This window comes from Hibiscus syriacus, unplaced genomic scaffold (genome assembly GCF_006381635.1).
Source record: "Hibiscus syriacus cultivar Baekdansim isolate YM2019G1 unplaced genomic scaffold, ASM638163v2 tig00110213_pilon, whole genome shotgun sequence".
NCBI classification, from domain to species: domain Eukaryota; kingdom Viridiplantae; phylum Streptophyta; class Magnoliopsida; order Malvales; family Malvaceae; genus Hibiscus; species Hibiscus syriacus.
Window position 1 is genome coordinate 1,188,017 of NW_024062630.1, and position 18,183 is coordinate 1,206,199.

General features: G+C 35.6%; 3 protein-coding genes across 3 annotated transcripts; 1 reads left to right on the plus strand and 2 right to left on the minus strand.

Annotated features, from left to right (window-relative positions):
• Window positions 1-6,440: 6,440 nt before the first annotated feature.
• Window positions 6,441-8,050, minus strand: LOC120113681 (protein SICKLE-like). Its single transcript, XM_039134751.1, has 4 exons — window positions 7,721-8,050; window positions 7,559-7,590; window positions 6,848-6,923; window positions 6,441-6,772 (listed from the first exon to the last, which is right to left on the minus strand). The coding sequence occupies exons 1-4, from the start codon at window positions 7,911-7,913 to the stop codon at window positions 6,549-6,551; spliced, it is 525 nt and encodes a 174-aa protein (XP_038990682.1). The 5' UTR covers window positions 7,914-8,050; the 3' UTR covers window positions 6,441-6,548.
• A 1,729-nt stretch (window positions 8,051-9,779) lies between these two features.
• Window positions 9,780-12,623, minus strand: LOC120113850 (histone-lysine N-methyltransferase, H3 lysine-9 specific SUVH1-like). Its single transcript, XM_039134901.1, has 2 exons — window positions 12,553-12,623; window positions 9,780-12,296 (listed from the first exon to the last, which is right to left on the minus strand). The coding sequence occupies exon 2, from the start codon at window positions 12,100-12,102 to the stop codon at window positions 10,120-10,122; it is 1,983 nt and encodes a 660-aa protein (XP_038990832.1). The 5' UTR covers window positions 12,103-12,296; window positions 12,553-12,623; the 3' UTR covers window positions 9,780-10,119.
• A 2,490-nt stretch (window positions 12,624-15,113) lies between these two features.
• On the plus strand, window positions 15,114-17,930 carry LOC120113849 (histone-lysine N-methyltransferase, H3 lysine-9 specific SUVH3-like). Its single transcript, XM_039134900.1, has 2 exons — window positions 15,114-15,237; window positions 15,602-17,930. Exon 2 carries the CDS (start codon window positions 15,661-15,663, stop codon window positions 17,647-17,649), a length of 1,989 nt encoding a protein of 662 aa, XP_038990831.1. The 5' UTR covers window positions 15,114-15,237; window positions 15,602-15,660; the 3' UTR covers window positions 17,650-17,930.
• The last annotated feature ends 253 nt before the right edge of the window (window positions 17,931-18,183 follow it).

Genomic DNA, 18,183 nt, shown 5'->3' on the forward strand with positions numbered 1-18,183 from the left:
CCTTACTGAAAAAATACCAACAAATTAATTCACGTACGTTTCAAATTAGAACAAATCGGTTTTAGATACTTCTGTATAATTTTTTTACGCCGCATCAGCACTTAACATCAAAATGGATTGATTTTTTTATCGAATGAATTATTTTACTCCTTTTAAAATGTACATGAACTAATTTATTATTTTTTAATAAAACTTTAAAATACAGTCTAAAATATAATACATTACTGCTATGATACTTTTACCACTTATGACGGTCCTAATGGGCTTCACCTTAATATCACGTAATTTTATTAATATTCATCTAATAAAATTATTTAATTTTTTATTAATAAATATTTTTGTAATCAAAATTAAATAAAAATAACTTTTTAATTAATAAATAGTGATGTAACCAACTCGAGATTAAAATTTACTTTGTTCAAAACCGTACGTCACGTTGTGTGGCAAAACCGATTACATGTTTTAAATGGTAAGTGCAGTTAATGCAAATTCCTAAGGTCATCTCCAATGCTCATCTCTATTCTAGCGCATCTCTATCTTTACTGTAAAGATGAAACAGTAATTCATCTCCAGCGCTATCTCTACATTACTACTAAATCTACTTTATTCATAATATTTAACTATTATAATATTGATTTTAAAAATATAAAATAAAACATATATATTTCTAATAAATATCAAGATAAAAAACATATATAAAACATTCATAAATAGCAATGCGAAAATATAAATAAATAAGAAAATTATATTTCATAATAATATTAGTATGTTTATTTATCTAATTTCAATGTATTTTTATCTATCTTGCAAATTAATCTACTTGAATTTAAAAAAAATCATAAAAAATATAAAAAATCAGAAAAAATACAAAAAAATACAAAAAATCAAAAAAATTACAAAACAATTAGTATATATATATATATATATATAATTTTAATGTATTCTTTATCTTGTAATTTAATTTATTTGAATTAAAAATAAAATAAAATAAAATTATAGCGCATGCTACAGTACCGCGCCAGATGTGGCGCGGACTGTAGCGTTTCGCTACTGTAGCGAGAGATGTGACGATAGGCTGGAGGGGGTTTTTTCTCCACAGTAGAGATATTCTCCAAATGTGGAGAAGCATTGGAGATGCCCTAATAGTTACTACTCCTATTTAGGAATTAAAAACTTAGAACAATGATTAAGATCATTACAACAATAACGTAAATAAAACACTATTGAAGAAATGATTCTTAAGTTACCGTCTTATTCTCTTAAGTAAAAATTTACAGAGATAGATCTAATGGATAGATAGAGACATTAATCTTTTAAAATTTTAAATTAATTTATATTTTTTATATTTTTAATTGATAATCTATCTTCGTTTCCTTAGAATTGTATAAGTTTATCATCTCCTAAAATTTTAAAAATTTTCATTTAACATAAAATCTTGTATTCATGTTTGTTCTTTACCTAACATACCGTACGTCCAATGTTTAGGTGTCCGATTATTAAATACAAATTACTAGAAGGACCGATGATCGCTTATCAAATTCAAGTTACTGTATGGGACAAGGAACCCTTACCATCATGGTATTTCAAAATTATATCCTTGTACCACCCCTAGGGATGGGCATGGACCTAAACCCAACGATTCCGACCTGACCCGACCCGGTTAAGTTTTTTAAAAATATTTCGGGTTTGAGTCGGGTCGGATTTTTTAAAGGTGATGTTCGGGACGGTCAGATTCAGGTTTAGAGTAAAAAAATATCAGACCTGATCCGAGCCAAAGAAAAATATAATTTTATCTTATATATTTATGAATAATTACAATAATATCTCTTTTATATTTTTTTCAATTAACAATGATTTTGTTGAATAAAAATAATATTTTATTATTATTTCAGGTCGGGTCGGATCGAGTTCGGATTTGATCCTAAAAATCAGGTCGGATTCGAATTATGTGGAGGGTATACATTTTCGGGTCGGGTTGGCCGAAACCCGACCCAAACCCAACCTATGCCCATCCCTAACCACCCCTGAATATAATTTACATGCTTACCCCATTCCAACATAAGATCCAATTTGTATGGATTGGATAAAATCTTTGTACCACCCTGAATATAATTTACATGCAAATAGACCAAACAACACACACACACACCCCTTAGTTTCCAAACATTTTGCATCAAGACGAAAAGCGAGATACGCGAAGGCTATTTTGTAGCCTCAAACTTGATCCTGAAGTTTCATCTCTCTAACATTTATAGCCTTACCTTGAATGCATCTTTTATGTGGAAAGAAATGCATAAAATAGGATTAAATTGATCATCTAGAAATTTTGAAGTATGACAAATTACCTTACCAAGATAACAAAAACATGAAACAACCCATTCATTAGCAAAGAATCAAAGACAGGTTAACAATAGTTCAAAAGTGTGTTGATAAATCGGGCAAAGTAAACGAAAGAACACAATAATTTTAACGAGGTTCGGCAATGTGCTTACGTCCTCGGTGCCTAGGCGGCGCTATAAAATTTGTATTCAATGATAATAGGTTTAGGTTACATCTCTATTTATAATAGAAAACTCTGGTACATAATTACAAAATTAACCCTGTACCGTACCGCGGGGGCGCAACCCCCGTACCCCCAACCCACATAATCGTAACCCCCTCTACAAGACTTTCTTTGTAAGGACAGTTGATGTTCGCTTACTCCGCTCCATCCCCTATCCTCTTTACCGGTATATTTATGAGTCATACCTTACAAATCTCCACCTTGGCGAATATCCTGCCCCTTAGGAAACATTCAATGTGGGTTGAGTTACCTTACTTCTTTAACAACTTGAAACGTTCAACAAGTCCAAGCAATGCTTGAACTTGTCTGTTGTAACTGGCTTGGTGAACATATCAGCGGCATTCTCATCAGTGTATACCTTCTGAAACAAAATCTCTCCAGATGCAACCAACTCTCTGGTCTTGTGAAAATGTACATCAATGTGCTTAGTTCTAACACGATATACCTGATTTTTAGCTAAGTGAATAGCACTTTGATTGTCGCAGAGCAACTGAACTCCACCTTGCTGAACACCCAACTCCTTCACTAAACCAGTGAGCCATAAAGATTCTTTTGCAGCTTCAGTCGCTGCCATGTACTCAGCTTCAGTTGTAGATAGTGCCACAACAGATTGAACAGTAGATTTCCAACAAATAGGTCCTCCACCAAGAGTAAAAACATACCCTGTCGTAGATCTTCTATTATCCAAGTCACCTGCATAGTCTGAATCCACATATCCTACAACCAAAGGATTATCTCGTTGAAAACCAAAAACAATTCCATGTCCCACAGTACCCTTTAAGTACCGAAAGATCCACTTGACTGATTCCCAATGTTGCTTACCAGGTTTAGACATGTACTTACAAACTTGACTAACAGCATGAGCTAAATCAGGACGAGTACATACCATTGCATACATCAAGCAGCCAACAGCATTAGAATACGGAACCTTTGCCATATCTTCAGCTTCCTTATCTGTCTTAGGGCACTGTTCTGATGAGAGCTTAAAGTGGTTCGCCAATGGAGTGCTAACTGGTTTTGCGCTGCTCATCGCAAACCTTTCTAGCATTTTTTAACATAACCCCGTTGAGATAGCCACAGTTTCCTTGAGTCTCTGTCCCGACAAATTTTCATTCCAAGAATTTTCTTTGCAGCATCTAAATCTTTCATATCAAATTCCCGACTCAATAAAGTTTTCAAACCGATAACATTATCCATGTTCTTCACAGCAATCAACATATCATCAACATACACTAATAGAAAAATAAAAGAACCATCATCAAGGCTCTTAACATAGACACAACAATCATACTCACATCGGTTGTAGTCAATCTTGATCATATAGGAGTCAAACTGTTTATACCACTATCTCGGAGACTGTTTCAACCCGTACAAAGATTTCTTCAATCTGCAAACTGAATGCTTGTTTCCAGGTTGAGTGAAACCTTCAGGTTGCCGCATGTAGATCTGCTCCTCTAAATCACCATGCAAAAAAGCAGTTTTAACATCCATATGCTCTAAATGCAAATCCCAACTGGCCACTAATGCAAGTACTGCTCGGATTGAAGTGTGTCCGACCACAGGAGAAAATATTTCATCATAATCAACTCCTTTCTGCTGTGAAAAACCCTTTGATACCAAACGAGCCTTGAATTTCTCCCCTCTTTTTCTGTTATTGCTGGTTTCTTCTTATACACCCATTTGCAACCAATCGACTTTTTACCCTCAGGAAGGGGAACCAACTCCCATGTACGATTGTGATTCAAAGACTCCATCTCCTCAACCATGGCTGCCATTCACTTGTCATTTTCCTGACTAGTAACAACATCATGAAAAGTAACCGGATCATCACTGCTAACAATAAGTGCAAAAGTGACCAAGTCTTCAAAACCCAATCTACTCGGAGGCTTTATATTCGTCCGTCTCACCCTGTCTCTGGCGAGACTATAATCCTGCAAATCATCCGTAGTGGAACCACCAGAAGTTGGTTGAGACGTTTCTGGTTTCTCAACTGGAAACTGCTCGAAATCCACCACTGTCGTGTCTTTCTTCTGTTGCAACATGGATTATTCATCAAAAACATCTCTACTGATCACAATTTTCTTCGCAACTGGATCCCAAAACTTGAATCCTTTGACACCTTTCTTGTAACCCAGAAAAATGCACTCATTCAATTTTGCATCAAGTTTGGATCTCTCATCAGCAGGTACATGCACATAAGCAGGACAACCAAAAATCCGTAAGTTATCAAAACTAACATCATGACCAGTCCATACCTCTTCTGCAACTTTCTCAGCCAATGATGCCCTTGGCGATCTGTTGATAAGATAACACGCCATGTTAACAGCCTCGGCCCAGAAGTGTTTGGGAAGCCCCGCATTCAACCGCAAACATCTGGCTCTTTCATTCAACGACCTGTTCATCCGTTCCGCAACACCATTCTGTTGTGGTTTCTTGCGCACTGTAAAATGTCTCTTAATCCCGTGCTCCTTACATAAGTGTAAGAACTGTGAATCTGTGTACTCCGTACCATTGTCAGACCGCAAACACTTGATTTTTCGTCCTGTTTGGTTTTCTACCTCTATTTTCCACAGCTTGAACTTCTCAAAAACTTCAGATTTCTTTTTCAAAAAATACACCCAAACTTTCCGTGAAAAATCATCAATAAAAGTAACATAATACCTATATCCACCCAAAGACGATGTCGTGGAAGGCCCCCATACATCAGAATGCACATAATCAAGAATCCCTTGAGTTGTGTGCTTCATAGTCTTGAAACGGACTTTAGTCTGTTTACCAAGAACACAATACTTGCAAAAATCGAGCTTACAGCTTTTGACACCATGCAACAGATTTCTTTTGTGTAATTCTGTCATACCACGTTCACTAAGATGAGCAAGACGCATATGCCACAATTTTGTAGTATCATCACAGGATTCAACAGAATGAACTCCACCTGCAACGGTACTCCCTAACAATCTATAAATATTTCCTGCAGTCATCTTTCATTTCATCACAATCAAAGCACCTTTAACAATTCGAATGATTTCCCTATCCTCATCAGCCTTAGGGATAAAACCATTATTGTGCAAAGTGCCCAAAGAAATCAAATTCTTCTTCAAATCTGGGATATGTCGAACACCACTCAACGTCCGAACAGAGCCATCATATATCTTAATTCTGACATCACCAATACCAACAATATTGCAACATCGATCATCACCCAAATAAACAGAACCAGAATTAACCGACCTGTATGTCGAAAACCATTCCCTATTTGGCGTGATGTGATAAGAACATCCAGAATCAAGAATCCACGCATCCGTTAATTGAGTCATTGAAATAGAAAGCATATCACCCTCACTGCAATCAGAATTGTCATCCTCGACCACGTTCACAAACTTGGATGAAACATCACGCTTCTCATCAGTCTGCTTTTTCAACTTCGGACAGTCTCGCTTCACATGTCCCGCCTCCTTGCACTTGTAACAGTGAATTATCTTCTTATCCCTAGATTTGGATCTGGAATTCCGCTTGCCATACCCTGCCTTCTCTGGCTTCCGTCCACGGTCTCGATTACCCTTGACATATATGCTATCGGCTTGAGAGTTTTCCCCTGCATTCTGCTTCCGCTGGTTGTGAGCCAACAAGGCTGCAGTAATCTCCTCAACGTTGATAGCCTCTTTCCCATATGTAATAGTAGTCACCATGTGTTCGTAAGAGGCAGGCAACGAACATAACAAAATCATCGCTCTGTCTTCATCCTCAATTTTTACATCAAGCCGAGCCAAATCAGAAACGATTTGATTGAAGACATTCACGTGTTGCGCCAAATCATGATCGTCCTGCATATTCAGCCCAATATTGTTATCCTATATATATATATAATATCAGAGTAGTTGGAAATGACATGTCCAAGTATCAGCTAAATGGTCATAGTAGATCTCTTCTACATCACCATTCATTTCAAGCCAATTATGGTTGTTCTTGGAGATTTGAGCAACTTTCAAGCATTTTGGGTGTCCTCAACAGCTTTTTTGAATGAAGCAGCTAGGTATTTAGCAAGACTTTGTTGAGAACTAAACTTGTTATAAGAAGCCTCTGAAACTTTTGCCTTTTTCATGGCAATGGATTTTGGAAGCCAGGAAATTGAAGTGTCTGGATTACTCAAACCATCCATTCCAGCTTCTTGTCTTCTCCATGGAATGGGTTTTAAATGCCACCAAGGATCTTTCATCATGGATTCATCAAATTAACTCTCTGGCCCTAATATCCTGTTTGATGCTGAGCTATGACCACGAAAACCTTGTCCTCGTCCGGCACTCCTTCCTAAACCAGGAATGTTGTTCCTGCTGTATCCACGACTCCCGCCTCTTCTGGACTGAAATAAGGACTACCTCTAGGTCATTGATCAAGGATCAGACCGTTATCAAACATTTGAGGACTATCTGTTCCATAATTGAAACCCGGGTTATCTTCTGCAGCAAAGCCAGGGCCGGGTAAATTACTTTAACTTGATGTATTAGAGGGATTCCGGGCCCTATGAGAAGTTCCAGGATGCCTAGGAGGATTACCAAACATTCCTCTCGGTGTTTCATCAGAAACTAAGTTATAATTATCAGATGCATGTGATCCATTCCAAGCATCAGATTGCCCCTGATGCTGAATGGACTTCTTATTCTAGGGTTGTATTGATCATGGTTGTATACACCCTGAACTGGTGAAAATTGGATTGGCATCCGATGGAGAGGCAAATCCCTATTGAAGTTCCCTGATCCTGCCGAACCATAATAAAAAGGCCAACTAATTAGAAAAACAAAAAGAATACCAACTAATGCTAATTGCAAAATTAGAGATATTCCGTGCAACTGGTTTTAATCAATAACTCATTCACAAATGATCAGCTGAGTAGTAGTACAAATCAAAGCCGACTATGTACATCCCTCTTTATGACCAATACAATAAAGAGTTCCTTTAAAAGATAAAGAGGAGAAAAATATGGTTAAATATGCAAACCATATGCAGAACTTCTGAAGTTGCCCAGCAACCTAAAAAGCAATTTAATAAATCAATATCAGAAAAAGCGAGTGTACCCGGTTGGAACGGTGCATGCATAGTTGGAGATGTAAAAGATTGTTGCACAGTCCGATTATGACTGTTTCCCATCTTCTTGTTAGCAGAAAGCTGCCATAGGGTCGGTATAATAGTCAAAACGCGGAGTTCTACCAAAGTCATCCTGCACAGTAAACGGTGTCTCGGTCAATGGATTCGAAAGGAAACCAGGCATTGCAGAAGCCTCAACGTCATTAGACACTTCAGCTTCCATGCGCATTGCTTTCAGCCTTCCCTTTCTTTTCTCAGATTCCTCCATTTATCTAGAAGAGAGAAAGTGCATGTGTTCAAACTTCTGAACAATGATATATCACCTAGCAAAAATCTAATAAACAAATTGTGTCCTTTTGCACAAGATTCCCAACCTTTTGAAAGCTGGATAAGTTTCAACCTCTAAGTTTAAATTTACTTAATTACAAATCTTAACTACCTAATAAATTAAATTATAATTTGAACCAATCTCGCCCAATTTTAAGAACGTTAAATGTCACAAATGACAATAACTCAATATCTCATGACTCAAGTAGAAATCAATGTTCAAATTAAGTGTTGATGCTTGAAAACCTATTGTCCATGCTAATTTTAAACCGTCAAACACCCTCTAAAACTCGGACTGAATCACTGTGGAGGTACCCAAATTTCGATTAAAACCCGTAATAGAATTGCCATCATGATCACGTAAAACACTACCGACTGACCTATGTTTCTATGCTCCTGTGTTTAAACAGGAGACACCAAAAGGAGGGGGCTCCCACTGGACTTCAGCAGCACTTGGTCTGGGATTTATGTGTGTAGCAGTACGTCTTGAAGAGTATATTTTCGCCCAATTGAGACTTTAGTTAAGTAAAGAATCAAAAGGGTGGTGTTCATTTGGAAGATCATGTTGTTGCGACGTTTCCATGTGTACCATATTAAAGACGCGAAAATTGTATTCCATGGTACTGAGGAACCAACATGCTACTTGATCGAAGAGGGGACAGGTTAGCCATGATCCAATCTTGTAGTTGCAGGTTTAAAATATTGATGGAGGTCCAAATAGGTTCTATCCAAGGGCAGTCACAGAGGAGATAGACAGACGTTTCCTCCGAAGAACCACATATGCTGCAAATAGAATCATAAGCAATGCCTCGTTTACATCTGTTAACATTCAAAACAATTCTGTCGTCAATGACATTATCATAATAGTCTAACAATGTATTAGTGACATTTTTTTGTTCGGTGCAAGTGCATATCAATATTAATATGATTTAGTATATCACTTTAAATTGATCACTATTTTAACTATAACTATTCAAACCCTCCACTTCCAATAATCATAGACAACCTATTCAGACATAAAAACTTTATTCATATATCTCACACTAAAATAAAATAATTTAACAAGGTTCTTTGTATAAAAAATTTCATTTAAATCCAAAATTGAAATTCAAAACTCAGAAAAATAAACGGAAAGAAACGTATATCTGCAAATTTATTAAGTTCCATAATAGGAAATAGGCATTAATTAATTTATTAAGATGACAAAGCAAAATAAATATCCTGTTGATTCTTACAATCAATTCTTAAGAAGTATTTAATTATTAATTAAAAAAACACATTTAATTCATTATATTGGTTGAATAAGTCAATTTTGGTTACCATTTCCATTAAATTAAGATTACATTAAAATATAAGATAAAATACACAAATGATCCTCTAACTATATGATGTTGTTTTATTTAGTCTCACACTATTAAAAGTTACAAAATCATTACATGCCTATAGAATGTTATTTTGTTAAATCTTTTAACTATTTAAAGTTACAAAATAATCACTCCGACTATTTATTATATTTCAAATCAATCATTTTTCATTAAAAAACAATAGTTGTCTGAATTAGACGTTAACATACTGACTAAGATATGATAGTCGTCTGAGATTACGAGATTAAATTTTATCTCAATCAACAAATTAACGTCTTTTGGAACATAATGAATAGTCAAGTTGTCATTTTGTAACTTTTAATAGTCGATGGACTCAACAAAACAACTCTCTATAATCGAATAATCATTTTATAACTTTTAATAGTTGAATGACTCAACAAAATAGTATCATATAGACAAGAGATCATTTATGTAATTTACCCTAAAATATATTTAACCACACAATCAAAAAACCAATTCATGGGCAAAGAGTCAAGGACAGGTAAAAGAACAACTGTTCAAAGGTGATTTTAAGACAAGAAATTAAGTGAAATACTAAGCATTATGGCATTTCTCAAGTAACTCCTGTTAACCTACGGAAATCAAAACATCCCATATATGGTTTCTAACTTTCTATAACTTGTCAATTCTGCACGTAACGGCATAAGATTAACCCTAGAACAGCCTGTGAACACGAAAATGGAAATACAGAGTTACTTGATTCCACAAAAAGATGACAGAGGTCCGAGACTCAGTTCAAAATGCCAAAAGTTTCGATTGTCTTCAATGAAAATAACCTCGGCATTTCGCTGATCCACATAAGCATTTATTTTTTCCATATTCCACGTTACTTTCCTTCTCATCGGAGCGCGGAATGCCGTAATCAAATGTCAGCTCTGTCATCGGAGGGATGTGCCTCTTAGCAAAAAAAGCAATATGGAGGAGAACTTCATTGTTATGTTCATACATGATTGGCTGCCAGAAAACATTTGGAGAGCAACTGTGATTCATAAACCGAGCTATATTTCCACTGTTCTTCGAACTTATGATTAGGGGAGATGGAATATCATAATCTTCGGAAGTGGCGGAACTGTCCTCTCCTACTAACTCGGCTTCATAATTCCACTTGAAGGATTCATACACTCGACTTGTATGAAAAGCATACTCATTGCTTTCGTCATTTCCCCCATCCTGCTTTGCATCAACGTTGTCAATAACTTCACCTGCATATTCACAAATAAAAGTACCAGCACGAATAGGGTCCCATGCTCGCAGACCCCAACCCCTATCTCTTGTCTTAAAAACTTCAAAGTGAACCTTAAAACCAGTCTGTGCAACTCTATTTTTGCAGTTACGAAGGCACAGGCATGAGGAACCACATTCATATATCATGGGTTTTCGACACACTAGAATCCCATAGGCAGTGTAAGGTAAATCACCTCCATTTTTTTTAAAGCAGGTGCAGTTTGAATTTCCTGCTTGGCACACATCACAACAATTGCAGCCAAAAGAAGGTTGCAATAATTTGCATGATTTTGGATATTTGATAGTAGATAAATAAGTGAAATGAGCGGGCCCCTTTTCATCGTCAACCTCATTCACAAGTGAAACAGGTATGCTTTCCGCACCGGAAGTGAGGTCAGGAAGAATAAGTCCATCCCTTGAAGACAAACCTTCCTTCCATTTCTGAATCATTTTCCAAGTTGCAAAAGCACCTTTTTGCCCGGGGATCCTTAATAGTTTATACTTGAAAATATTACAGCCCGATTTCCCCTTCTCTATCCATGACTCTTGGACTTTGTAAATCCCATCGTATACATAGACCTTAGACGCTTGGTGGGAAGAATCCTGAAAACCCCGAATGACTCTTACTTCATTGGCTCGGTGCAAGCTCCTTTCCAAAGCAAGATTGCCCCTAACAAGCTTCTGATCAGATGCTTCTTTATCACCACTGGCATTGCCACCATGACCGGTGTATACCAAAACATCAGGATCTTCGACATCATCATCATACCCTCCAGCGGAAACGATGCTCACAGCCACTCGCTCCCCCTCTAAATCACCCTTCATCGGCATGGGGTCAATCCCAGCCATGGACTGAGCATGCAACCCCACTAAGCACAACTCCAACCGGAAGAAGAAAATGTCCCCTATTTCAACACCAGGAACGACCCCGATTCTCTTTATTGCATTAGTCCGCACTCCTTTGCTCATCATTATGTTGCTAGCTTTTAAGACTGAACGCTTAATAACCCCAGAATGCGGTTCGGACGCATCCTCCATTTGGCTAAGCTTTCTCCTAAGTGCATCAAACCTCGAAAGCACATTTTCAACCAATTCCCTGTTCCCGTCATCACGCTCAGATAAACTAATTCCAGGATTGAAATCAGTAGGAGCAGTGAATGCAAACTCAAAAACTTTCCTCTTCTTCGCTTTCTTTTTAATAGAACTCAACCCAGACGTTTTCTGTTTATGCACATGTTGGCCATTAGACTCTACTGGTTCCGCTCTAAATGACCGAATTGGCACAGCAGTTGAACAGAACTCGTGTTGTTTAAGACCAGGTGTTGACTGGGATCCTTGTGGTCCGGTAAAGGGGGGAAAGGGTGAAAACCCAGACGGAAAAGGGCCATTAGGAGGTGCACAAAAGAAAGGCGGACCATTAGATGCATCAAAGAATTGGGGAACCAAAAAACGTAGCGGTTTTACATCCAAAACCCTAGATTTATCACCCAAGTCATTGTCTATACCCGTCTCTTCTTCCATTGCAAACAAAAAATCGAAGCCTTTTCAACCAAAATTTTCTCCTTGCACAAAACCCAGTGATACCCACTTCAGTTCTTTACTCCTTTAACTTGTTTACGCACAAACCGAAGCTCCAGTGAACCAAATTACATAAAATTCAGACTTTTTTTTCTTCAAAACCAGGAAATACCCACTTCATTTTTCTCCAAATTTAACTGTTTATGCACAAAAAAATGGCATACATGAAACCAAATTACACAAAAACTAAACCTTTTAGGAGAAAAATATATATATATTTTCTGAACCAATCGATACTCATTTCATTTTTCTCTACCAATGACTTTGCTATGTAGGAAAAAAACATAAATACTAGAAATAATCACAAACACAAACAGTGCAAATATGTTGCATACAATGAAAAAGAAAGAAATGATTAAACTTAAAATTAACATAAAGAAAATAGACGATTACCTGTCGAAACGAAGATGTGAAGTTTTTGTAACAGTTATTCTAGTTCGAAGAGGTTCTTTGCTTTTCCGAAGTTCTCACGCGAGATTTAAGACAATGACTTGTTTTTTTTTTGTTTTTTCTGCTCTATTTATAATATAAAGTACACATATATTAAAAGAAAACTATTTTAGGTTAAAAATATACGTATTTACAAAACTATTTCAATGGATAATTATTAATAGAGTGATAAAAATTGGGTAAAGTACATAAATAGTCCCTCAATTACAAGAAACTGTTTTGATGAGTCCTCCAACTATTAAAAATTATAAAATAATCTTTTGATTATAAGATGTTGCTTTGTTGAGTCGTTCGACTATTAAAAGTTATAAATTCATCACTCGACTATTCTTAAGTTCCAAACTCGTCATTTTTCGTTAAAAAATTGGCAAATGCCTGAACTGGACATTAACTTGTTGATTGAGATATGATAAAATCTAATCTCATAATCATTTGAGTTATATTTTATAGATTGACTCTCTAGTTACATTATACTATCGATTGTACTTAAAAAATCATACCGTCGAGCCAGTACTTAAAAGCAATGACAATGCCCATAAGTATTATTAAAATATAATTTATCATAATTTATCCAATATTTTAATGTCTAACTCAGGCAACTACCATTTTTAACGAGAAATGACGAGTTTGAAACATATGAAAAATCAGGTGATCATTATATAACTTTTAATAGTCGAATGATTCAACAAAACACCGTCTTATAGTCTATAAACAATTTTATAACTTTTAACAATTAGAAAAATCAATAAAAACACTAATTTATAGTCGGAGAATCATTTGTATACTTCACTCTAAAAATTTATATAAATTAATTAATCTTATATTAGTAGTGTGGATTCCTAGTTCACTTTTATTTTAGAATATGAAATATTTGAAAGTCTCCCGAGCATAAAATTAATAGTATAATTAAAGACATCAATTAGATTCAATGATACAAATAAAATATTGTTAAGATCTTTTATATTCAAGGAATTACATTTATATAACGTGCATATGTTATCGATAAATTAATATATTTTTAAAAAATTTGTGTTATAATTACCTAAAAAAACGAATAGTACGATTTTTAACAAATCTTTAAATATACAATAACCTATAAGACCTTAAAAATCATAAAAGTTACAAATGAAGATAATAAAATTCTATGCGTGCATAAAATTAAGGGCAAATAAAACTCGACTCGACTTAAAAAAATTAATTTTTTGACTCGATTCGAATTAACTTTGAGTTGTAATTTCATAAAGTCGACTTGACTCAAAGAAATTTCAAGTTCCAATTGAGTTATAAAATATAACTTGAATTTTTGTAGTGATTAGTGAATTGATTTTTTAAGTTTGAGTCGAGTCTCTCGACTTTGTATGATATATGTATATCACATATAAAAAAATATGAACAAATATATATGTATTGTATACGATTATGAAAAATCACATAAATTGGAATCAAATAGTATTATGATGTTATAAATATTTACAGTTAAATTTAAATAGAAACTCGGTAACTCGACTCAATTTGATTCGGCTTGAAATTTTTTTAAATGAAATTCGAGTTATAAAATAAGACTCATCAATTCAAATAACTTAAAAAATATAATGAATCTACGTTTAATGATGAAATCGGAAAAGGTTATGTAGAGACCTAGAAATTATAATGGTAAAATAAAATAAATTATGTGCATTAAATTTTAAGATTATTTTAATGCGAAAGTAAGTATATTTGATTGTTTTGTCAAACTATTTATTTTTATTTTCTTTTTTTTTCTTGTTTCGAGACCAATCAGAATCACTCTTATTCTTTAAAATTAAATTTAAAATTTATAAAAAAAATGTTTTAATATGAATAAATTGTTACAATAGGAGGAATATGAACACTTGAAGATCATACGATCGTTCAAAAAAAAAATCATACGTGATCGAGACACTAAAATTAAACTAATAAGAAAAGAATCTGAAAGTGCAAGTCTTTTTATTTTAGTTTGTTTAGATTTCAATCTTATATTAAAAAAAATTAAATTAAATTCAATTATTTAATACTATTAAAGTTTATCATTAAATCGTCGACATAAAAGTTAACATATTAATAAAGAATTATACGAAACAAACCATTCAATAATTTACGAGCAATAAATCAACAAAATTCCATGGTTATATTTACGTGTTCATTGAGATTTGAATTAATTTGTCAGCACGAATCAATTGATTTTTATGGTAAAATAATTATTGTTATTCTTTAAAGACCCGAATTCAAACACTATAAATATAAAAAATGTAAACATTCAATGTTGAAAAATTGAGAGTTATCGTACTATCTTACTCTAAATTAATAAAAATAATAATAATAACTTGTCATATTTCATAAAGCATGAAGTCGAAACTTTTAACATATTAAATTAGAGGAATTAAATTTTAATTTTCTTAAAGTAAAAGGATGAAATTAATAATTAGACCAACTTTATATATATTTTTATTTTAATTACTTTCCCATCCATCTTAAGGAATAAAATTGAAAACACAAAAAGTCGTTGCCTTTAGATCTGCCCAATACACTTCAAAAAGGGGGAAATATCCTTACAACGAACCATTCTGAGAAGGAACAATTCCGTCTCCGGTGCTCGTCCGCTTTCCAACAAGTAATCATTTGTATTATTATTGTGTTTCTCTGTAACATAATAGTTTCTCCGTTTTCTTTGGGCGGGAGATAGTAACTCTAGATCTCTTTCTTTCTATTTCATTTTGTGTTGTGTTTCTGATTATTTCTTTTATTCATGTTCAATGGTGGCGAAAGATGAAATGTCTGTATCTGGGTTTTAAAGGAAAATGATATTTTGGTTAATTTTCTATATGGTTCTTATGTAATTTGGTTTCATGTAGGCTATTAACTAAGAGTGGAGAAAAAGGAAGTGGCTTTTTGCTAGTTTTGAAGAGAAAAAGGGAATTTTTTAGTTGGAAGGCCTGATTCTTGTGTGATTTTGGTTGTGGATAAAATTGATTTTGGTTTTGAAGAGAAAAAGGAGAGAACTCGGGCTGTGAAAGGCTTGGTTTTTTGTTTGTAATGGAAGGAGGGCTGGCTGGAAACAATGCTCCGCCAAATTCATTTGATAAATCTGAAGTTCTGGATGTGAAGCCACTTCGTTCCTTGCTTCCTGTATTCCCGGGGGCAGCTAGTGGTCCGCCTTTCCCTACTGCACCTCCTAATGGTCCCTTCTGGTCTGGTTTTTCACCGTTTCCCCCATTTAGTCAACCACAAGGATCCCCATATACATCTGTCCTTAACCAAAATCCCTTTAATTCAACTGCAATGCCGATTCAATCATTTAGCACAGAACTACCGGCTTCTAATGGCGGAAATGTGCATAGCACTAATAAACGCAAATTAGCTGGGTCGAGTTCTGTTAAAAAGAAGGTGAAGAGGAGCAATGAATCGGGCTTGGCATTAGCTGCCCTTACTAATTTCAAACCTGGAATCAGTGCAGCTGAAAACGATGATGGTAATAGGGAATTGGTTGAATACGTGCTTATGAGGTTTGATGCACTTAGGAGAAAGCTTAGCCAAATGGAAGATTCAAAGGAACCACATTCTGACGTTTTTAAGGCTGCAAACTTGAAAGCGGGCAACATATTGTCTACGAAAGGGGTGCGGACTAATGGAAAGAAGCGAATCGGGGTCATTCCTGGTGTTGAAATTGGAGACATCTTTTTCTTCCGAATGGAGTCGATTTTAGTGGGAGTGCATTCTCAGTCCATGGCTGGAATTGACTTCATGCCGATGAAGGGTAGTGATATAGAGGGAGAGCGAGTGGCTGTAAGCATCGTTTCATCTGGAGGGTATGAAGATGATGCTGAAGATCCTGATGTTTTGGTATACACCGGTCAAGGTGGGAATGCCAGTGCCGATAAAGAAGCATCAGATCAGAAGCTTGTGAGGGGAAATCTTGCTTTGGAAAGGAGCTTGCACCGAGCCAATGAAGTAAGAGTCATTCGAGGTTTCAAGGATCCTACCCACCCAACATCTAAGGTGTATGTATACGATGGTCTTTTCAAGGTCCAAGAGTCATGGATAGAGAAGGGTAAATCTGGTTGTAATGTGTTCAAGTATAAATTAGTAAGGATCCCTGGACAGACTGGTGCTTTTTCCACATGGAAATCTATCCAGAAGTGGAGAGCAGATCCGTCTTCAAGGGATGGACTTATTCTTCTTGACCTCACCTCAGGTGCGGAAAGCACCCCGGTTTCACTTGTCAACGAGGTTGATGACGAAAAGGGGCCTGCTTATTTCACATATGTCTCTACTGTTAAATATCCTAAACCATTCAAATTACTGCAACCTTCTCTCGGATGTAACTGCAGTGATGCATGCCAACAGGGAAATCCAAACTGTTCCTGCAATCAAAAGAACAGTGATTTCCCTTACATTGCCAATGGGATTCTAGTGTGTCGAAAACCCATGATTTATGAATGTGGTTCCTCGTGCCCATGCTTTCGTAACTGCAAAAACAGAGTTTCACAGACTGGTTTTAAAGTTCGTTTTGAAGTTTTCAAGACAAGAGATAGGGGTTGGGGTCTGCGGTCTTGGGACCCTATTCGTGCAGGTACATTTCTTTGTGTATACGCAGGTGAAGTTATTGAAAATGGGCAGGATGGTGAGAACAATGATTATGTTTTTGATACAAATCGAGTGTATGAATCCTTCAGGTGGAATCACGAAACCGAGTCAGCAGGAGAGGGAAATTCTAACACTAGTGAAGCTTTCAATATTCAGTTTCCTCTAATCATAAGTTCAAAGAGCATTGGAAACATTGCTCGATTCATGAATCATAGTTGCTCTCCAAATGTTTTCTGGCAGCCGATCACATATGAACAAAATCAAGAAGCTTTTCTCAATATTGCTTTCTTCACTAAGAAACACATTCCTCCGATGACAGAGCTGACATATGATTACGGTACTCCACCCCTCACAGATGAAACTGGAAGTAACAGTGCCAATCATGGAAAAAAGAAGTGCTTATGCGGATCACCAACATGCCGAGGTTATTTTTATTGAGACCTGGACTGAAAACCTGTATTCTGTACACTAGGAAAACTTTTGGCCTTCTTGAACAAGGTCTGGGATGTGGCTCATCTTTGTCTAATCATGTAATAATTTTTTATGCGTTTCATGTTTAGTCTTTGTAGCTTATGCTGTTACAAGCACAACTGACAACGAATGTGAACACAGGATGATGATTTGTTGTTGTTGTCTGTTTTGGTAGGAAGTTAGTTTTTGGTTTAGTTGCTCGAGATATACCAGAATGCTTGGAAATTCACTGTGCTTTTCCTGTTCGAGGATAGCATTTGAACTTATTGTTAATTTTCCTCTCTTTGACTGATTGCTTGTGTGAATTGGTTGTCGTTTCAAGTTGCTGTTCTCTTGGTAAAATTAATTCTAGATGACAAGTATGATCTTCAATCTGCATTTCATGCATTAGAGTCGTCAGTTAAGTCTTCATTCGGTGGATATTGTTCCAACAACTAAAAGTTTGTTGGAGTTTGCGGAAGGTTATCGATAGCTTATGCGCTGTATTGTATAATTTTATCT